Source organism: Phyllobates terribilis, unplaced genomic scaffold, assembly GCF_046119375.1.
Source record: "Phyllobates terribilis strain yellow unplaced genomic scaffold, ASM4611937v1 Scaffold_5__5_contigs__length_657084704, whole genome shotgun sequence".
NCBI lineage: Eukaryota > Metazoa > Chordata > Amphibia > Anura > Dendrobatidae > Phyllobates > Phyllobates terribilis.
This window is the reverse complement of record NW_027362765.1, coordinates 199,144,384-199,167,504: the sequence shown is the minus strand read 5'-3', so window position 1 is coordinate 199,167,504 and position 23,121 is coordinate 199,144,384. Positions and strand designations below refer to the sequence as shown.

At 44.3% G+C, this 23,121-nt stretch overlaps 1 protein-coding gene across 2 annotated transcripts in view; it reads right to left on the bottom strand.

The window, feature by feature from the left end:
- The window catches only part of LOC141272697 (protein MTSS 1-like), a 165,738-nt gene extending 157,723 nt beyond the window's left edge, over positions 1 to 8,015 (bottom strand). For both annotated transcript variants that reach the window (XM_073683669.1, XM_073683670.1), the window contains exon 1: positions 7,811 to 8,015. In XM_073683669.1, the coding sequence (XP_073539770.1) occupies positions 7,811 to 7,882 (72 nt within the window). In that variant the 5' untranslated portion in view covers positions 7,883 to 8,015. The remainder of the gene's footprint in view (positions 1 to 7,810) is intronic.
- Between the last annotated feature and the right edge of the window lie 15,106 nt (positions 8,016 to 23,121).

Below are 23,121 nucleotides of genomic sequence, written 5' to 3'. Positions count from 1 at the left end.
GCAACATAATGAACACTGGTATTTAGATCAGTTATGTATGGAAGTACCTTTAGCCTAGTCTGCATGGCGACATGTGGTGTTGCATTGTAACACTGCATCTTATAATTTTATTTAACTCGTTTTATTAAAGATTATAAACCATAAGGGCGCGGTCAGACGGCCGAATAAATTGGACAGTGATCAGAACGCAATGCTCGGAAGGGCCAGCAGCTCTCCCGATCCGAGCGTTACAGCACAGAAATACATGAAGCTGTCACACTCGATCTACCGGCCAGTCTGTGCACTGCGGTCCGATATCTGTTGTTGTGGCCGTTTGATTTCGCCCTAACAAAGTTATATTATAGAACAAACAGCATTTCTCATTGCTCACTAATACGGTCTGGCAAAGTTAACCTTGGCATACAATAGGACTAATATGTTAAGGAAAAAGCATACGATACCTCTGTCAGGCACCAAATATATATTCTAGTCATGAGAGGGTACTCTGGGGACTAATGTAAGCCAAACGGGTAATGAAACCAAGGCTTCCATACCTTACCAAATTTTTGAGGGTAAGGTATATTCGTATATACCACCCTCAGTGGAAGCTGCAGTATTTACCATAATGCCACAGTGTGAAATCCGCAGGGGTCTTCTATCCATCCATCTCATGGCGATAGCCCTGCCAGCCAAAAACAATGTTTCCCTGAGAAGAGTGTGAGGGTAGTGAGGCCAGGTCTCCTCATCAAGGATTCCCAATAAGCACCCCTTAGGAATGAGTGGTACAGGAGATTGCTGGTGAGGATAGCAAGGACCTCTTTCCAAAAGTCTGCAATAGGAGGGCAACACCACATCAGGTATATAAAAATCTGCCGCCTCCTCCCCACACCTATGGCAATCTGGAGTGGTGGATCTACCCATTTTATATACCCTACTAGGTGTCAGGAAGCATTGATGGACTATATACATTCGGGTTTGCTTGTTATTCATTGCCGGTGAAACATATAGCGGGGAGGTTAAGGACATGCTCCAATTTTCCTCTTGATAGAGGGTATTATTGTCCTCAAATAAAAATGGTGTAGACAAGCATCTCTTGCTCAGTAACTGGGTATATAAAAAAGATTAAACAATTGGGTCATTGGCTCCATAGAATCCAAATCAGGGGGTATGAGGATATGAGAGAATTTCCAATGTCTGGGATCTGAGTATTCAGTGCGTTCCTTAGTTGCAGGACTTGAGAATACCTAAAGAAAGCGTATCTTGGGACTTGATAGAGTTGTTGACATTGCTCAAAGGATAAAAGAACCCCCCATACATACCTGCCATATAATCATTTAGACCCGCCACCTACCGAGACTGTGACACAGGCACATGTTTCAAAATTTTCACTGTCATTGGCCACAAGTTGCAAGTGACTCACTTGACTTAAGACTTCATTGAAAGCCACAAGTAACTTATTTATGATTTGGCTGTTTTTTTTTCCTTATGCATCAAAATCATATCTCTAAAATAATTGCACAGATGTTTTTTTGGTCACGCGACTTGTCTGAGAATTGCTGTTTAATGACACTTCGCCATGTAGCCCCAGCCTTATACTTTTTGCAGAATACACTTCCGGCTTTGGCTGTGCATCAAAAATCGCATGCGGGATTCCATCCTAAGAAAACTGAAAATAAGACGTAGGATCCTCTTCAATTAGATGCACCCCAGCAGTCAGACACCTGTGCATTATCCTATGCTTATGACATGTTTGAAATAGCAAAAGCCCTTCACCTACTGTCGCTATGAGCAAGGTCACCTTTTACGTTCAAGTTTTCCTACACAAGGATTTCAGCTATGCCAACCTCTACTGCCACAAACCGCCGAAAGGCAAATTAAAGCAAGACAAGTCTAGTAGCTAAGAGAACTTCTATACAACAAGCCCAGCTGATACCCCATTACGGTACCATACTATTTGAAGACAAAGACATAAATGTACACAAAAGGAATGTTCTTTGATTTTTCCAAATTTGCGCAGGAAGCTCTAAAATAAAAAAATAAGCATTACTTGAATCCAGCGCCGCTGCTCTGGCCGAAGGGAGCCCCACTGGAGCAGCGACGACATGGAGTACATCAGTCACCTGATCGTTGCAGTCAATCACTGAAGTTTCCATGTACAGCGCATAACCACTAAGGCTAATGAATGACTGCAGCGACCAAGTGACCGATGTACAGAACATCAGCCCTTTTGAAACCAATAAGGAACACAGACCGCAGTGGTGCTGGATTGCTAGGGGATTCAATGGGTAAGTAATGCTTTGTTCTTTATTTTGAAAAATGTCCTACTATTGAGTAAATAAAATAAAAAAATACAGAAAACCCATTTAAAGCTGAGATACAAGATTCTTAGACAACCTTTAAATAAAAGCTGTAGATATTTAAAGGGAACCTATCACTCGATTCATGCTGGCCAAACCGCAGACAGCAGGAATCAGATCCTGGCTGCAAGACTGCAGGTAGAAATATACTTTAAAGATCCTCTTACCAGCACTGCTGCAGGTGATTGACAAGTCTTTTCCCCATCTGTACGTACGGAGAGCAATGTCAAATCACCTACAGGGGGGGATGGGAAGAATCGGACTAGTCTTGTCTCTGGCTGGCTATATAAAAGTATATTTAAAAAATATGCCTGGCTGTAATTGCAATCAGCCAGGCTCTGGTCCATGCTGCCCGCGGTGACTCAGAGGACAGGGTCAATTTACATAGTAACCATCATTTTATTGTTTTTTTCATAAATCAATATGATATAAACAACTTTGTAATATATATCTTGGATTGATCTTTAACTCCTACTTTATTAGAAAAATTTATACTCAGTGAAAAGAAATTTTCCCATTAATGAGATGACAGTTGGTACTTATGAGAATATATGGAGAAGGGAAGAGGAGGAGCTAGAGGTTGACACAAGAATTCTGCTGCAAGTTCTACTAAAATGACAAGATAGCATGAGATTTCTATAAATCCCATCCACTTTGATAGAACTGTAAGACGATGCCTTTTTGGTAAAGTGAAAATACACAGCACCAAAACCCTACCCAAAGAACACCAGGTCAATACTGGGCAGCTGTTGCTCTTATTTTATTCCTTCTGCTCCCCTGACTTTGTTTTTTTGTTTGTTTGTTTTACTTTTCTTTTTTTTAATTTGCCACATGGTTCGGAGATATGGTCCTTTTTATCTTGTGCAAATTTTTATAGGCTTTACAAGATGGCATGACTCACACACCGCCTACCTAAAGACCATAAATATTAGCACAAAATAAAATGGCCCTTATCTCTAGAATCATATGGTCGAATAAAAAAAAAAAAAAGTCAAATACTCAGGGGAGCAGCGGGTATAAAATAACAGCAAAGACTACCTATTTCTTACCTAGTGACAGGTCCACTTTAACAATTATAACTCACATTTGGAAATCTATATCTTTGTAACATGGTAGCCAATAGTCAAAATTAATTAAGTCCTCAGTGGTTGAAACCTTTCAAGTTCTTGGCAAGAGCTTTCCAGACCACTCAGGTCTCACAGAATATCTGAAGAGTCACAGATTTATACACAACAGGACACAGGAATAGTGCAGTAATAAGACAAGTGATGTTAACACAAGTGTCAATATGGGAAGGGGAGAAAATGTTGCGCCATTTTTGCCAATCGCCAAGACTATGATAAAAGGGCACCATTTATGCCTGAGCCAGAACCATCTGATATTTATGGGCGCCTAAAGAGGGCAGGGTCTGTGGGTCTTGGCTGACTAGTCTGACGCTTCTTCCCACCCGCTCCAGTTGACTGACAGGTCTCTTCCTATGTGTGTATACAGTAGTGCTCAAAAGTTTAGATACACCCTGGCAGAATTTTTGCTTTCTTGGCCTTGTTTCAGAGAATATGAATGAGAACAAAAAACTTTTTCTCCACTCATGGTTATTGGTTGGGTAAAGCCATTTATTGTCAAACTACTGTGTTTTCTCTTTTTAAGTCTTAAATGATAAGCGATAACCAAAAACATCCAAATGACCCTGATCAAAAGTTCACATACCCTGGTGATTTTGACCTGATAACATGCACAGAACTTGACACAAATGGGTTTGAATGGCTACTAAAGGTAACATCCTCAAATGTGACCTGTTTGCTTGTAATCAGTGTGTGTTTATAAAAGCTGAGTGAGTTTCTGGGATCCAGACAGACTCTGGCATCTTTCATCCAGCCACTGACGTTTCTGGATTGAGAGTCATGGGTAAAGCAAAACAATTGTCAACGGATCTACGGGAAAAAGTAGTTGAACTGTATAAGGCTATGTGCCCACGATGTAGAAATGCTCCGGATTTTTCTTGAGTGTTTCTGCATCTCCCTGGCAGAAAAAACACATGCGGATTGTACATGCGTTTTTCCTGCCAGGGACATGCGGATGTGAAGCGTTCTTCATATGCATTTCCGCATGCGGGTTGACAAGCGCTTTCCAAGCGATTTTAGCATCACTTGGAAAGTGCTTGTCAACTTGGTCACAGTATATAAATCCATGCAAACGGCATGGATTTATATAGTGTGACCCCAAAGAATGGTTAAAAATAAAAAAATAAATCTATACTTACCCTCTGATGGCCCCCGGAGTCTTGCTTCGCTCCATCCCGGTTGCCGGCAGATCGCGGTACACTGAAGGACCTGCCGTCACATGACTATGACGTCAGCGCAGGTCCTTCAGTCCACCGCAAGCTGCCAGCATGGGAGGACAAGCACACCGGGGGCCGTCAAAAGGTAAATATAATATTTAGTATTTTTTTTTCTTCACAGGTTCTATGGTACCCGGGTCCGGAGGAGAGTCCCCTCTCCTCCACACCCGGGTACCATCCGCACATTGGAACGCATGGATTCCGCATCTACAGATGCAGTGATGCGGAATCCATGCATTCCAGTGCAAGTCAATGGCAGTGAAAACGCAGAACTTCCGCAAAATAATTGGTAGTGCTGTGTTTTTTTCCACAATGATAATCTGCAGCGGAAATTTCCGCAGCATGTGCACAGCACATGCGGATCATGGCAGGCCTTCTACCATGCATTTTTTAAGCGTTTCTGCAGCGTTTTTGCCGCCGCGGAAACGCTTAAAAAACGCATCGTGGGCACACAGCCTAACACAGGAAAGAAATACAAAAAAATATCCAAGGAATTGATAATGCTAGTCAGCAGCGTTCGAACTGTCATTAACAAATGGAAAATCAGGGGCTCTGTAAAAACCAAACCATGGTCAGGTAGACCAACAAGAATTTCGGCCACCACTGCAAGGAAAATTGTTTGGGATGCAAAGAACAACCCACAAATAACATCAGCTGAAATTCAGGACTCTCTGAAAACTAGGGGTTGGCTGTTTCAAGATGCACAATAAGGAGGCACTTGAAGAAAAATGGGCTGCATGGTCGAGTCACCAGAAGAAAGCCATTACTGCGCAAATGCCACAAAGTATCTAGCCTACAATACACCAAACAGCACAGAGACAAGCCTCAAAACTTCTGGAACAAGGTAATTTGGAGTAATGAGACCAAAATTGAACTTTTTGGCCACAACCATAAATGTTCCATTTGGAGAGAGGTCAACAAAGCCTATGATGAAAGGAACACCATTCCTACAGTAAAGCACGGAGGTGGATCGCTGATGTTTTGGGGATGTGTGAGCTACAAAGGCACAGGAAACTTGGTAAAAGTTAAAGGAAAGATGAATGCAGCACGTTATCAGCAAATACTGGAGGCAAATTTGCACTCCTCAGCCCGGAAGCTGCGCATGGGACGTACTTGGACGTTCCAACAAGACAACGATCCAAAACACAAGGCCAAGTCGACATGTCATTGGCTACAGCAGAACAAAGTGAAGGTTCTGGAGGGGCCATCTCAGTCTTCTGACCTCAATATCATTGAGCCACTCTGGGGAGATCTCAAGCGCGCAGTTCATCCTAGACAGCCCAGGAATTTACAGGAACTGGAGGCTTTTTGCCAAGAAGAATGGGCAGCTTTACCACTGAGAAAATAAAGAACCTCATCCACAACTACCACAAAAGACTTCAAGCTGTCATTGATGTTAGAGGGGGCAATACACGGTATTAATAACTGGAGCATGTGAACTTTCGATCAGGGTCATTTGGATGTTTTTGGTTGTCATGAAGATTTAAAAAGAGAAAACACAGTAGTTTGACAATAAATGGCTTCACCCAACCAATAACCATGAGTGGAGAAAAAGTTTTTTGTTATCATTCATATTCTCTGAAACAAGGCCAAGTATGCAAAAATTCTGCCGGAGCATGTAAACTTTTGAGCACAACTGTATATCGAGAGAGACCTGTCATTAAAAGGAATGTTTACTATGAAATGCTGAGTTTTACAGTAAGATGTACCTGCCTACAACAGCACAGATAGTGCCTGATTCAGGTTGCCCGGGAAGTGTGAAACTCACATCAGGTTCCCTTTAAAACTTAGTGTGCCATTCACAATGATTGTATTGTGCAATTAGTATCTGAAAGATAACACCATTATATGGAACAGAAACGTTTCATAGATGAGAATCAGTAGAATCATAAGAAAATATCAGTGAGTGTAAATAGCCAACTCAACCCAATGTCCTCCTCTTTAAGATTGGTCAGCGATCTGCCTGTGTGTATGAAGCCAGGGTCACCTAAAGCAACAAGTGACAGCGAGCACGACCCTGGGAGGTGACAACACATTACATGAACTTGCCAAGAGGACGACCAGTGGCAACATCCTTATTGAACTTAGGGTACTAATGATCCCACAAGATGATGGGCATTAGAGGCCACTCACCATGGACAACAAGAGAAAAAAGTGGACCCCACCAGATGCGTGTCCACTGCATAGTCCTCAATGGACAATGTGGTCTATTACTTTGAAGGATCCTTCCCATCCAGTTGTAAAATAGTGGGCACCCAGTAGTGTACATTAGTGGCACCCATTAACCAGTTATGTAGGAACCTATTAAACAGTCGTGAAGATGAGCGGGCACCCAATAATCAGTTATGTAGATATGTGGGCAACTAATAACCAGTCATGTACATGAGGGGGCACTTAGCCAGAAATTTGGCTGAGCGAGCACCCTTTAACCAGTCTTGAAAATGCAGGGCACCCACCAGCCGGCGGGGGCACACGGGCTGGCACCCATCAGCCGGCGGGGGCACACGGGCTGGCACCCATCAGCCGGCGGGGGCACACGGGCTGGCACCCATCAGCTGGCGGGGGCACACGGGCTGGCACCCATCAGCTGGAGGGGCACACGGGCTGGCACCCATCAGCCGGTGGGGCACACGGGCTGGCACCCATCAGCCGGTGGGGCACACGGGCTGGCACCCATCAGCCGGTGGGGCACACGGGCTGGCACCCATCAGCCGGCGGGGGCACACGGGCTGGCACCCATCAGCCGGCGGGGGCACACGGGCTGGCACCCATCAGCCGGCGGGGGCACACGGGCTGGCACCCATCAGCCGGCGGGGGCACACGGGCTGGCACCCATCAGCCGACGGGGGCACACTGGCTGGCACCCATCAGCCGGAGGGGCACACGGGCTGGCACCCATCGGCCGGTGGGGCACAAGGGCTGGCACCCATTACCACAGAGCAGAGTCCACACTCCATGCCCGCAGCACTGGACGGCTCCCCGGATACACCGGGCACATGCACCGGGCGAGCTCCGCTCCGCAGCCCCTGCCTCCCTGATGAACAGGTTGCACGATGTGCCCGCCCGCCCGGCAGTGCTGTCCCAGCTCTCCCCTTTGTTATGAAGTTTCCCGGACACGCCTGGCAGACATTCTCACCTTCATATCGTTCATTATGGTTTGGAAGAGTCCTCCCAGCGCGCTGCATTCCTTCTCCATGCCCGCGTCCATGGTCGCTGCTCCTGCCCCGGGCAGAGCCCCGTCTCTCTCGCTGCACGTATCCGGTGTGCGGGCTCCTGCCAGCAGCAGACGACAGATAACCAGTGATAATGAGAGGAGCGGAGCTCACACTGATCTCATGCCGCTGCAATGCACTGGAGCGGGGAGGGGATGAAGACCTGGCTGCGGGAATACGCAGTTTACGCAACGGCACAGAGCCCCCTGGCGGCCACACACGGAGCCCTAGCACCGCCCCTAGATAACCACGCCCCTCACCTTCCCATCCTGCCGTAAACCACGCCTCGTCACACATTCCCTCGTCTGTAGTCAGTATCTTAGGGAAGAAACACGAAAAGGAGGGGCAGGGTGGATGACGTCACCCTCATGTAGGCGTGGTTTACCTAGCGACGTGTGCGCCTTTCTTTCTGAGAACGAGGCGGTGCTCTTTGTAGCCCCGCCCACAGGTGTGTAAGCACTCATTCACCCGGGTGCTGGCAGTGCTCCGTGTTGTCCTGTGCAGTGTGTCCTTGAGGAGAACATGTGTCTGCCGGCAAGTGCTAGGGTAGGGCGGCCACCGGTCCTGTCACAGACCTGGCCTTGTGGGCATTTTATTTCTCAGTGAACATTGTTGTATGAAAAAATACTGAGGTAGGACTGAAAAAACACAATTTCCACCATTGTTTTCTAGTTACGCCATAATGATGGGAGGCACATATACTAGAAAGGGGCCCAGGATGGAGGAAATATATACCAGGAAAGGGGGGCACAGGATGGAGGACATATATACCAGGAAAGGGGGGCACAGGATGGAGGACATATATACCAGGAAAGGGGGGCACAGGATGGAGGACATATATACCAGGAAAGGGGGGCCCAGGATGGGGAATATACACTGCTCAGCAAAATAAAGGGAACACTCAAATAACACACCCTAGATCTGAATGAATGAAATATTCTCATTGAATACTTTGTTCTATACAAAGTTGAATGTGCTGACAACAAAATCACACAAAAATCATCAATAGAAATCAAATTTATTAACCAATGGAGACCTGGATTTGGAGTCACCCCCAAAATTAAAGTGGAAAAACACACTACAGGCTGATCCAACTTTGATGTAATGTCCTTAAAACAAGTCAAAATGAGGCTCAGTATGGTGTGTGGCCTCCACGTGCCTGTATGACCTCCCTACAACGCCTGGGCATGCTCCTGATGAGGTTGTGGATGGTCTCCTGTGGGATCTCCTCCCAGACCTGGACTAAAGCATCCGCCAACTCCTGGACAGTCTGTGGTGCAACGTGACGTTGGTGGATGGAGCGAGACATGATGTCCCAGATGTGCTCAATCGGATTCAGGTCTGGGGAACGGGCGGGCCAGTCCATAGCTTCAATGCCTTCATCTTGCAGGAACTGCTGACACACTCCAGCCACATGAGGTCTGGCATTGTCCTGCATTAGGAGGAACCCAGGGCCAACCGCACCAGCATATGGTCTCACAAGGGGTCTGAGGATCTCATCTCGGTACCTAATGGCAGACAGGCTACCTCTGCCGAGCACATGGAGGGTTGTGCGGCCCTCCAAAGAAATGCCACCCCACACCATTACTGACCCACTGCTAAACCGGTCATGCTGAAGGATGTTGCAGGCAGCAGATCGCTCTACAAGGCACGCCATATTATCTTGCAGATTTTGTTGTTATGGTTTACGGGTGCCATGTCACATTGGCATAGCCCCTGAGGTGCCAGGAAAGAAGAATTCCCCCTACAAATGACTCGATTTTACAAACTATACCTCCCAATGAATTCATCTAAGGGTGCAGAGATCATAGTGACACCACATGTGCCTCACTGATTTTATACCACAGAGCGGTGAAGAAAAAATAATTACATTTTTACCACAAAAAATATGTTTTAGCCTCAGATTTTACATTTTCACATGGTGAAATGAGTAAAAATGACATCAAAATTTTTCACAATTTCTGCTGAACATGGCAATACTCCATATGTGGCTGTACAGTACTGCTTAGCCACATGGCAAGACTCAGAAGGGAAGGAGTGCTGTTTGACTCTTAAAGAACACATTTTTGTAGAATTGTTTGCAGACTCCATATACAAAGCCCCTAAGTGCCAGAAGAGCAGAATCCCACCTCAAGTGACCCCATTTTGGAAATTACATCCATCTGGGAATTTATCTACAGGTGTAGTGACAATTTTGACTCCATGGCTGTTTTCCAGAAACAAGCAGCAATGGATGATGCTGCTTGAAAATTGCAAATCTGCCATTGTAGTGCCTAGTATGTTGTAGTACCCATAGATTGTGCCCAGCTCGTGCTTCTGGAGACATGGTGTCACATAGTGATTAGGGACTGTGGGCACCTACCCAATCCCTCGAACTAGGGGTGCCCTAGTCTATCCCTGTCCCCCGGATTACTCCTAAAGGTGAAGATGCCGGAATCACGTACCTTGCTATGCTCTTATCTTAAGCCTTATCTGTCCCCCCGCCCACCCAGGGAGGTGTGAGGCCGAAGTGTATAAGATAACACTGACCAGTCAGACAAGGGAAGACAGACAAGAATAAATGACAACTACAATCATACAAAATACACTCACCAAACAACAGAGTGGAACAAAGGGGAGGCATAGGAAGGTTAAACCAAATAGGAGGGGGTGAGGATGAACAGACAAACAAACTCCACGCAGAAAACTTCAGAACAACTCTCCAACCCCCAACTCCAAACACTGAACTTCCCCTCCAACTCCTAACCAGGCAGTAAGAACTATCACTGGCAATTCCCAAGTGCCATTGGTGAGCATATATAGCAGAGGAAAGAGACCAACACTGAACAGCTGAGACAATCCAGCATGGAGAGCTCCAGATATTTAATGAACTGATTTACCCCTTTCACTGCCAGCAAGGAAAAACCTGCACTGTTTAATAAGATGTTGAAGCCGTTCTAATCAGTGCAGGAGTTTGTGAAACCAGACGCCGCGATCTTCTGTCCCCTCTCTGTCGCGGTATCCCCATGACACATGGACCCCATAAATTAAGCGGGCTGTCATCGCTCCAGAAATGCCAAACATGTGGATCCTAACTGTAGTTTAGGCACACTGTGGATCTCAGAAGGGAGAAGGGCATTTGGATATGGGAGCACAGAATTTGCAGAATTTCTGTTGGGGGATGAGGAACCATTTTTCTTTTCCAGAGCCTTTGAACTACCAGTAATGTCGAAGCCCCCTATATTTCCATTGATAGATGACAGACTTGAGTGAGGACTTGTTTTTTTTTTGTGAATTGAGTTGAAGCTTTTATTGGGAACATTTTACATAAAATTTTGGATCACATTTATCTTGTGCTCTGTGATGAGCACTTACATTGTGGTTTCCATCTAAATCTCCGAATGATGTGATTCAAATGAAACACCTGAGAGATTCATTCACTATAATGAGGCAATAGGAGGACGTGATGCTGCTTCAGTCAAGTTCCAAGTAGAAATGAGTATAACCGGCGACTCCCACCTAGACACACCAGGTATATATGCACCCAGACTAAGGGGAGGTAGTCGCTGGGTCTATCTAGGCAGCTGTCTGCCTTGCCAAACGTGGAGATCTCCTGCAAACCACTACAGGGCGACTGTCTGTCACCTCTGACACACCCGTGACAGCAGGTCAAGAACTGGTTTTATTTATTTTTTTATGCCGTTTACTGTGCGATATGAGTGTCACGCAAGGTGTGGGAAAGACTTAGTGCAACACAAAGGGAAGAGGGAAATCGAGCCCAGACTCTAGGGAAAAGTGGGGGAAGTGGAGACCTCCTAGGCTGATCTACTATCACCCTGTCTCCACTAAAGGCCCTGTATTAGCTGTTCACCAATCGCCGCACGCGAACCTCGCCTTGTCTTTCCCTGGCATTGGGCCCTGGCTAGGGAAGGGAGGGGGATTAGCGCTAGTCGATCCCCACTGACCACTAAAGAAAACAAGGGGGAACAAACAAGGGAAGATAGCTTAGCTTTTAGTCGACTTCAGAGAGATTAACACCCGTCCTCATAGCTCCAGAGAGAATGAAGTAATGCACTTGCTCCGAGCTTTCACAAAGGGTAATGTGAGTATCGCCGGTACCTTCCTCCAGCAGACAGCAGGTATTTATACACCCAGGCCAGGGTGTTAATTAGCCAGAGGAAGGTAGCCGCTGGGTCTTAGACAGCCTCTAAGAAGGCGTCTGTAATGCCAAACGTAGAGATCTCCTGCAACCAACTGCAGGGCGACTGTCACTTCTGACACACCCGTGACAATGAGTGATTAGACAGATTTATTCTTCGGGTCGGTGCGATTACAGATTGATATTGTTTTGTTATGTTTGGCTGCTTTCACACACAGTCTTTTTTTTACAAAGAAAAGTTTTTGCATTGCCATATTCTAAGAGCTTTAATTATTCTATATTTCTGTTGACAGAGTCATGTGAGGGCTTGTTTTTTGCGGGACAAATTGACATTTTTATTGGTACCATATTCGGGCACATAACATTTTTTTTTTCGCTTTCTATTCCGATTTTTGGGAGGCAGAATGAACAAAAACCAGCAATTAGGAATTGTTTATTTTTTATTATTTAATGTTCTCAGTGTGGTAAAAGTAATAAGACAGCTTTATTCTTCCGGTCAGTACGATTACAGCGATACCACATTTATATAATTTTTTTATGTTTTGCTGCTTTTACAAATTACAAACAGTTTTTTTAGAAAATATAATTGTTTTTGTATAGCTGTATTCTGAGAGCAATAACTTTTTTATTTTTCCGTTGACGGAGCTGTAGGGTGGCTTGTCTTTTGCGGAATAAGATGGCGTTTTCAGTGATACAATTTTAATACATTCAATTTTTTGATCGCGTTTTAATCCACTTTTTGTTTGGCATTGTGATAAAAAAAAAAGCATAGTTTTTTACCACACTTTTTTTTTTTTACGGGGTTCACTCTAGGGGTAAACTAGTGTGACAGTTTTATAGTTCGGGTCATTACAGACACGATGATACCAAAAATGTGTACTTTTTTAGTTTTTGTTTTTACATAAATATGTATTTATTGGTATATTATTTGTTTTATTTTTTTATTTCTCACATTGTAATTTTTTAAAATATTTTTTTAAAAAAATTAAAACTTTTTTTTTTTTTACATTTTTTATTTAGTCCCTTTATGTGACTTTAACTTTCATGGCTCTGATCACTGGTATAATGCTTTGCAATGCACCTGCATTGCAATGTTTTATACCTGTCAGTGCTCCACTGACAGAAGCCTCTTAGACCATGCTCTCAGCCTCAAAACTTCTGGAACAAGGTAATTTGGAGTGATGAGACCAAAATTTAACTTTTTGGCCACAACCATAAACGTTACATTTGGAGAGAGGTCAACAAGGCCTATGATGAAAGGAACACCATTCCTACTGTAAAGCATGGGGGTGGATCGCTGATGTTTTGGGAATGTGTGAGCTACAAAGGCACAGGAAACTTGGTAAAAGTTGAAGGAAAGATGAATGCACCACATTATCAGCAAACATTGGAGGCAAATTTCCACTCATCAGCCCGGAAGCTGCGCATGGGACGTACTTGGACGTTAAAACATGACAACGATCCAAAACACAAGGCCCAGTCGATCTGTCATTGGCTACAGCAGAACAAAGTGATGGTTCTGGAGTGGCCATCTCAGTCTCCTGACCTCAATATCATTGAGCCACTCTGGGGAGATCTTAAGCGTGCAGTTCATGCTAGACAGCCCAAGAATTTACAGGAACTGGAGGCTTTTTGCCAAGAAGAATGGTCAGCTTTACCATCTGAGATATTAACCGGTTCTGGACCGCCCACTGTACATAAACGTCGGCGCTGCCTGGGCTCTGTGCAGCGCCGACGTTTAAAAACGGTGGGTGGGCCCGCAGCGCTCAGGACCCCCAGGGTCTTGCAAGCGCCGCGGTTTCTGTGCAGAGCGATAGCTCTGACAGGGGACATCATCGGGACCTGATTGGATCAGGTCCCAATGATGTTAACCCTTTGCTATCTTCTATATGCCGCGATCTATAGTGATCGCGGCATATAGAAGATAGTGAGAGGAGAGGGGGTTGTCAACTTACCTCTCCGACGGCCCCCTGATGTCTTCCAGGACCTGCCGTTGTTATGGCAGCCGGAGGTCACATGACCGCCTCCGGATCTGCCATATATGGTGTCCTGCTAGGCTCAACCTGCAGCTGAACTCTAGCAGGAGACAGACAGTCTAAAACTGTCAGCAAATATCTCATCCAATGCAATACATGTCTATTGCATTACATGAGATCAGTGATTAGAAAAATAAAAATTTATGTCCCATACAGGGACTAAGTAAAAATGTAAAAAAAATGTTTTCAAACTGTTAAAAAAAATCACAAAATAAATAAAAATAAATAAATAAAATATTAAACCAATAAATCCGTATATTTATGCAAAAACAAAAAAAGTACACATATTTGGTATCGCCGCGTCCAAAACAACCTGATCTATAAAATTGTCACACTAATTAACTCCTTCTGTGCACACCGTAATAAAAATAAATAAAAAACGGAGCAAAAAACTATGCTTTTTCATCATATCGCCAAACAAAAAGTGGAAAAAATGCGATCAAAAAGCAAAATGGAAATAAAAATGGTACCGCTGAAAACGTCATCTTTAGTGTTGAGCGAACATGCTCGACACTGCTCGGTACACGCCCGAGCATCACGCTACTCGGGATGTTCGGAGAGCACCGAGCATTTCCGGGTTACTCGGGCGGGAGCTCGGGTCTCCGCCCTGCATGTTTGGCGCTCTTTACAGAGCCAATGAACATGCAGGGATTGCCAGCCAGTCACTGTAATGCTGCAGCCATGTTGGTTGTGGGCATTACAGTGATTGGCTGGCCGCACACCGTCACCTCGAGTATTTAAATCCGGGCGCCGCCATTTTGGACACAGTCGCTCCGGATTAGACAGTGTAGGGACAGCGCTGCTGATTTAGGGAGAGATATGAACTGCGAAATAGTTAGTGTAGGGTCTGTAAAGGCTGCCAGAACAAACAAACAGTCCTTTTCAGGACTAATATCCATCCCAGATACCAGGCAGGCAGGCTGTATAGGAGACACAGTGGTTATACCAGCAAACGCTGCATCACAGTCCTGTGTGCTCCTGTTGCTGAAATTGCTGGACTTAGCACCAGGTGTCGGGGGCCAGGAAAAATCCTTTTTTTTTCATCTAAATCCTCCTTTTTTTTCCTCCTTCACACTGTACAAATACCCGTCTTATTAACCTTTTGGTGTGTCCCCCCCCCCCACCAAAAAAAAGCGAGTCTCTGATTTTTAAGACACAAATATAACTGTTGAAAATAGTCTGGTGTAGGCTAGAGAAACAGAAGTGTTGTTTTGCACTTCCACGGTTCAAACCTCTGTATTATCCATTTTGGGCCATTTGTATCTAAAAAAAAAAAAAACAGTTTGAGTGTGTCGCTCACTGTTCAGCCGCAAATATCTCTATTTTAAAAAGTGAGGTATACCCCAGTAAACAATAACTGTGGTTTTGCCATCCCACTGTAAAAAATCTCTATTATTCAGCTTTTGGTAGTTTTTTCCGTAAAGAAGAACAGTAGTGTCTCCTGACTGTTGTGACACAAAAATATATCTGTTGAAAATAGTCTTGTGTAGGCCCGACATCCCAGTGTGGTTTCGCAGTTCCACAGGTCAAATCGCTGTACTATCCAGTTTTGGGCCTTTGGTATCTAAAAAAAAAAGCAGTTTGAGTGTGTCGCTCACTGTTCAGCCGCAAATATCTCTATTTAAAAAAGTGTGGTATACCCCAGTAAGCAATAACTGTGGTTTTGCCATCCCACGGTAAAAAAATCTCTATTATTCAGCTTTTGGTAGTTTTTTCCGTAAAGAAAAACAGTAGTGTCTCCTGACTGTTGTGACACAAAAATATATCTGTTGAAAATAGTCTTGTGTAGGCCCGACATCCCAGTGTGGTTTCGCAGTTCCACGGGTCAAATCGCTGTACTATCCAGTTTTGGGCCTTTGGTATCTAAAAAAAAAGCAGTTTGAGTGTGTCGCTCACTGTTCAGCCGCAAATATCTCTATTTAAAAAAGTGTGGTATACCCCAGTAAACAATAACTGTGGTTTTGCCATCCCACGGTAAAAAATCTCTATTATTCAGCTTTTGGTAGTTTTTTCCGTAAAGAAAATCAGTAGTGTCTCCTGACTGTTGTGACACAAAAATATATCTGTTGAAAATAGTCTTGTGTAGGCCCGACATCCCAGTGTGGTTTCGCAGTTCCACGGGTCAAATCGCTGTACTATCCAGTTTTGGGCCTTTGGTATCTAAAAAAAAGCAGTTTGAGTTTGTCGCTCACTGTTCAGCCGCAAATATCTCTATTTAAAAAAGTGTGGTATACCCCAGTAAACAATAACTGTGGTTTTGCCATCCCACGGTAAAAAATCTCTATTATTCAGCTTTTGGTAGTTTTTTCCGTAAAGAAAAACAGTAGTGTCTCCTGACTGTTGTGACACAAAAATATATCTGTTGAAAATAGTCTTGTGTAGGCCCGACATCCCAGTGTGGTTTCGCAGTTCCACGGGTCAAATCGCTGTACTATCCAGTTTTGGGCCTTTGGTATCTAAAAAAAAAGCAGTTTGAGTGTGTCGCTCACTGTTCAGCCGCAAATATCTCTATTTAAAAAAGTGTGGTATACCCCAGTAAACAATAACTGTGGTTTTGCCATCCCACGGTAAAAAATCTCTATTATTCAGCTTTTGGTAGTTTTTTCCGTAAAGAAAAACAGTAGTGTCTCCTGACTGTTGTGACACAAAAATATATCTGTTGAAAATAGTCTTGTGTAGGCCCGACATCCCAGTGTGGTTTCGCAGTTCCACTGGTCAAATCGCTGTACTATCCAGTTTTGGGCCTTTGGTATCTAAAAAAAAAGCAGTTTGAGTGTGTCGCTCACTGTTCAGCCGCAAATATCTCTATTTAAAAAAGTGTGGTATACCCCAGTAAACAATAACTGTGGTTTTGCCATCCCACGGTAAAAAATCTCTATTATTCAGCTTTTGGTAGTTTTTTCCGTAAAGAAAATCAGTAGTGTCTCCTGACTGTTGTGACACAAAAATATATCTGTTGAAAATAGTCTTGTGTAGGCCCGACATCCCAGTGTGGTTTCGCAGTTCCACGGGTCAAATCGCTGTACTATCCAGTTTTGGGCCTTTGGTATCTAAAAAAAAAGCAGTTTGAGTGTGTCGCTCACTGTTCAGCCGCAAATATCTCTATTTAAAAAAGTGTGGTATACCCCAGTAAACAATAACTGTGGTTTTGCCATCCCACGGTAAAAAATCTCTATTATTCAGCTTTTGGTAGTTTTTTCCGTAAAGAAAAACAGTAGTGTCTCCTGACTGTTGTGACACAAAAATATATCTGTTGAAAATAGTCTTGTGTAGGCCCGACATCCCAGTGTGGTTTCGCAGTTCCACTGGTCAAATCGCTGTACTATCCAGTTTTGGGCCTTTGGTATCTAAAAAAAAAGCAGTTTGAGTGTGTCGCTCACTGTTCAGCCGCAAATATCTCTATTTAAAAAAGTGTGGTATACCCCAGTAAACAATAACTGTGGTTTTGCCATCCCACGGTAAAAAATCTCTATTATTCAGCTTTTGGTAGTTTTTTCCGTAAAGAAAATCAGTAGTGTCTCCTGACTGTTGTGACACAAAAATATATCTGTTGAAAATAGTCTTGTGTAGGCCCGACATCCCAGTGTGGTTTCACAGTTCCACGGGTCAAATCGCTGTACTATCCAGTTTTGGGCCTTTGGTATCTAAAAAAAAAGCAGTTTGAGTGTGTCGCTCACTGTTCAGCCGCAAATATCTCTATTTAAAAAAGTGTGGTATACCCCAGTAAACAATAACTGTGGTTTTGCCATCCCACGGTAAAAAATCTCTATTATTCAGCTTTTGGTAGTTTTTTCCGTAAAGAAAAACAGTAGTGTCTCCTGACTGTTGTGACACAAAAATATATCTGTTGAAAATAGTCTTGTGTAGGCCCGACATCCCAGTGTGGTTTCGCAGTTCCACGGGTCAAATCGCTGTACTATCCAGTTTTGGGCCTTTGGTATCTTAAAAAAAAAGCAGCTTGAGTGTGTCGCTCACTGTTCAGCCGCAAATATCTCTATTTAACAAAGTGTGGTATACCCCAGTAAACAATAACTGTGGTTTTGCCATCCCACGGTAAAAAATCTCTATTATTCAGCTTTTGGTAGTTTTTTCCGTAAAGAAAATCAGTAGTGTCTCCTGACTGTTGTGACACAAAAATATATGTGTTGAAAATAGTCTTGTGTAGGCCCGACATCCCAGTGTGGTTTCGCAGTTCCACGGGTCAAATCGCTGTACTATCCAGTTTTGGGCCTTTGGTATCTAAAAAAAAAGCAGTTTGAGTGTGTCGCTCACTGTTCAGCCGCAAATATCTCTATTTAAAAAAGTGCGGTATACCCCAGTAAACAATAACTGTGGTTTTGCCATCCCACGGTAAAAAATCTCTATTATTCAGCTTTTGGTATTTTTTTCCGTAAAGAAAAACAGTAGTGTCTCCTGACTGTTGTGACACAAAAATATATCTGTTGAAAATAGTCTTGTGTAGGCCCGACATCCCAGTGTGGTTTCGCAGTTCCACGGGTCAAATCGCTGTACTATCCAGTTTTGGGCCTTTGGTATCTAAAAAAAAAAGCAGTTTGAGTGTGTCGCTCACTGTTCAGCCGCAAATATCTCTATTTAACAAAGTGTGGTATACCCCAGTAAACAATAACTGTGGTTTTGCCATCCCATGGTAAAAAATCTCTATTATTCAGCTTTTGGTAGTTTTTTTCGTAAAGAAAATCAGTAGTGTCTCCTGACTGTTTTGACACAAAAATATATGTGTTGAAAATAGTCTTGTGTAGGCCCGACATCCCAGTGTGGTTTCGCAGTTCCACGGGTCAAATCGCTGTACTATCCAGTTTTGGGCCTTTGGCATTTTAAAAAAAATGCAGTTTGAGTGTGTCGCTCACTGTTCAGCCGCAAATATCTCTATTTAAAAAAGTGTGGTATACCCCAGTAAACAATAACTGTGGTTTTGCCATCCCACGGTAAAAAATCTCTATTATTCAGCTTTTGGTATTTTTTTCCGTAAAGAAAAACAGTAGTGTCTCCTGACTGTTGTGACACAAAAATATATCTGTTGAAAATAGTCTTGTGTAGGCCCGACATCCCAGTGTGGTTTCGCAGTTCCACGGGTCAAATCGCTGTACTATCCAGTTTTGGGCCTTTGGTATCTAAAAAAAAAAGCAGTTTGAGTGTGTCGCTCACTGTTCACCCGCAAATATCTCTATTTAAAAAAGTGTGGTATACCCCAGTAAACAATAACTGTGGTTTTGCCATCCCACGGTAAAAAATCTCTATTATTCAGCTTTTGGTAGTTTTTTCCGTAAAGAAAAACAGTAGTGTCTCCTGACTGTTGTGACACAAAAATATATCTGTTGAAAATAGTCTTGTGTAGGCCCGACATCCCAGTGTGGTTTCGCAGTTCCACGGGTCAAATCGCTGTACTATCCAGTTTTGGGCCTTTGGTATCTAAAAAAAAAGCAGTTTGAGTGTGTCGCTCACTGTTCGCCCGCAGATATCTCTATTTAAAAAAGTGTGGTATACCCCAGTAAACAATAACTGTGGTTTTGCCATCCCACGGTAAAAAATCTCTATTATTCAGCTTTTGGTAGTTTTTTCCGTAAAGAAAAACAGTAGTGTCTCCTGACTGTTGTGACACAAAAATATATCTGTTGAAAATAGTCTTGTGTAGGCCCGACATCCCAGTGTGGTTTCGCAGTTCCACGGGTCAAATCGCTGTACTATCCAGTTTTGGGCCTTTGATATCTAAAAAAAAGCAGTTTGAGTGTGTCGCTCACTGTTCAGCCGCAAATATCTCTATTTAAAAAAATGTGGCATACCCCAGTAAATAATAACTGTGGTTTTGCCATCCCACGGTAAAAAATCTCTATTATTCAGCTTTTGGTAGTTTTTTCCGTAAAGAAAAGCAGTAGTGTCTCCTGACTGTTGTGACACAAAAATATATCTGTTGAAAATAGTCTTGTGTAGGCCCGACATCCCAGTGTGGTTTCGCAGTTCCACGGGTCAAATCGCTGTACTATCCAGTTTTGGGCCTTTGGTATCTAAAAAAAAAGCAGTTTGAGTGTGTCGCTCACTGTTCAGCCGCAAATATCTCTATTTAAAAAAGTGTGGTATACCCCAGTAAACAATAACTGTGTTTTTCCTCTTCCACGATTCAAATCTACTCTTTATTACCCTTTTTCCATTGATAGTGCAAGTGTAAGCTATTTTACTTCATTTACAATGGGCAAGGCGCGTGGCAAGGGACGTGGAAGTGGACGTTCTGGTGATGGTTCGTGCAGAGGACGGGGCCGTGGCCAAGGTGAAAATGTGCCACAACCAACAGCCACATCTTCTCGCTCCCACTTCTTGACCGAATTACTAGGGAAGCACAGAACAACACCAGTATTGAGAACTGATCAGTGTGAACAGGTTATTAATTGGATAGCAGATTATACTTCCAGTTACCTGGGCACCACCACCTCCGGTCTGTCTTCCACATGGTCAACTCTTAGTAGCCATGAGTCTCGACCGCTTACTCCTCCTCACCCTGATGCTCCTTCCTCCCACCATGCCTAGTGTTGTCAGACAGCAAGTGATCCCACACTTGGACACTCTGAAGAGCTGTTCACTGGTCCATTTCCATATTTGGGCCCCTCGCCTGATACGCTTGAAGTGGTGGAAGAGGAGATCCCATGTTGCGATGCCCAAATATTTGAACAGCCACGGCCACAGGAAGTCGACGTTGGCAATCTGTCACAAGAGGTGGACGATGACGAGACACAATTGCCAGGAAGTGAGGAGGAGGATCGTGGTGCGCAAGTGGAAGAGGAGGAGGTGGTGGATGATCTAGTAACTGACCCAACGTGGAAGGAGGACATGCAGAGTGAGGCCAGCAGCACACAGGGGGAGGGAGGCAGAGTACCCCAACAGGCAGGAAGAAGCAGTGTGGTGGCCGCAGACAGAAGGCAGGCAACCGTTCCCCATAACACCAACACGAGGGACGTTGCCAGTACAAGCGGTAGGTCTTCCAGAGTCTGGAATTTTTTTAAAGACTCTGCTGATAACCCCAAAAAGGCCATATGTTCCACCTGCCATGCCAGCATCAGCAGGGGTGACAAAACTACCAGCCTGACCACCACCAGCATGATCAGGCACATGGCAGCAAAGCACCCGACTTTGTGGGGCGAAACCCAGGGTCCACGACCAGTGTCAGCGGGTGTCACCACTGCTTCTTCCACTGTTGTGCATGCAATAGAACCCCCTGTTGTGTGTGCAATGCAATCCCCTGTCCATACTGCATGTAAAGATGCCCCCTCCTCTCAGTCTTCACTTGTTATGGCAGTTTCTCAAGAAACAGCATCAACGTCCACGTCGACGTCCCACCGCAGCGTTCAATTGTCCATATCCCAGACCTTTGAACGAAAGCGGAAATTCGCAGCTAACGCCCCACAGGCCACAGTCCTAAATTCGCACATTTCACGACTGCTTGCGTTGGAAATGCTGCCTTTTAGACTGGTGGAGACGGAATCCTTCCGCAATCTTATGGCGGTGGCCGTCCCTCGGTACTCGGTCCCCAGCCGACACTATTTTGCCCGGTGTGCCATCCCTGCACTACACAAGCACGTGTCCCAAAGCATCTGCCGTGCCCTCAACAACGCAGTTACTGGGAGAGTCCACCTGACAACGGACACGTGGACAAGTGCTTGTGGCCAGGGACGGTACATCTCTCTGACGGCACACTGGGTAAACATAGTGGAAGCCGGGACCCAGTCGGACCTTGGGACGGAACACATCCTCCCCACACCGAGGATTGCGGGCCCTATGTCAGTCAGAGTTGCCCCCACAGTGTACAGCTCCTGCGCATCCTCCTCCTCCTCATGTTCAGCCTCCATCTCAGATATCACCACATCAGTTACAAGCTGGAAGCATTGCAGTACTGCCTCCGCCAAGCGGCAACAGGCTGTGCTGAAACTCATAAGCTTAGGTGATAAACCTCACACTGCTTGTGAGTTGTGGACAGCTGTGAAAGAGCAGGCAGATCTGTGGCTGAGACCGCTGAACCTATATCCCGGCATGGTCGTGTGTGACAATGGCTGTAACCTGGTGGCGGCTCTGAGGCGAGGTGAGATCACACATGTACCATGCCTGGCTCATGTGCTTAACCTCGTGGTTCAGCGGTTTCTTAAATCGTACCCCGAGTTGCCAGATCTGCTCGTGAAAGTACGCCACCTGTCAGCTCATTTTCGCAAGTCGGCTACAGCTTCCGCCGCCCTTGCTGTGTTGCAGCAGCGTTTGCAGCTTCCGGCACACCGACTGGTGTGTGATGTCCGCACACGTTGGAACTCTACCCTCCACATGTTGCAAATGATTTGTGCAATGTGTTCGACCCCAAGGCTGTAGGTCTGGTGGGGGGAGAAACAAAAAATAGGCGCAGATCTAAGTGTAGATGTATATATATATATAGAAACAGAAAAAAAAATGAACTGCTCACCTTTAGTAGATCTTGTACCAAGGCTTATCGACCAATTTTGGTCTAATGTGGGTAGCTGGTCCACTGGTATGCAGCTTCTATCTGGATTAAACGGATCTCCCAGCTGGAGTCCGTAAGAATAGGGTTCAGAGTATGTATCCAGCCAATTGAGCGCTCCCAGGGTCACAAGGAATGATTATCCAAAAAAATGATTTAATTCTTCAGAAGATTTATTCTGGTTGGTAAATAGATAAAACTTATAAATAAAACAACGCGTTTCGGCTATTAAAATTAAAGATATATAGCCTTCCTCAGGTCTAATGTAAGAGAGTCAATAGTGGTGCTTATATAGTCACTATAAAAACCTACCTAGTGAAATAATTATCCTAATCACATGTAAATTGGTTTGAGTTGGAACGCCCAAATCCCATTCAATAGAGACTCAGCTTTCTCAGAGTTAGGATTTTCCAGCTTTTTCCTCTGATTATAGAATAAACAAATTATAGAGCAGCTAAATTTGTCATAATAAAATTTTGGTAATGAAGATATTATACTTTCTCCTTCTCTTTCTTTCCTTTCTTTTTCTATCCCTTTAAGAGGAGAAAATAATTGCATTAGTAGAAAAAT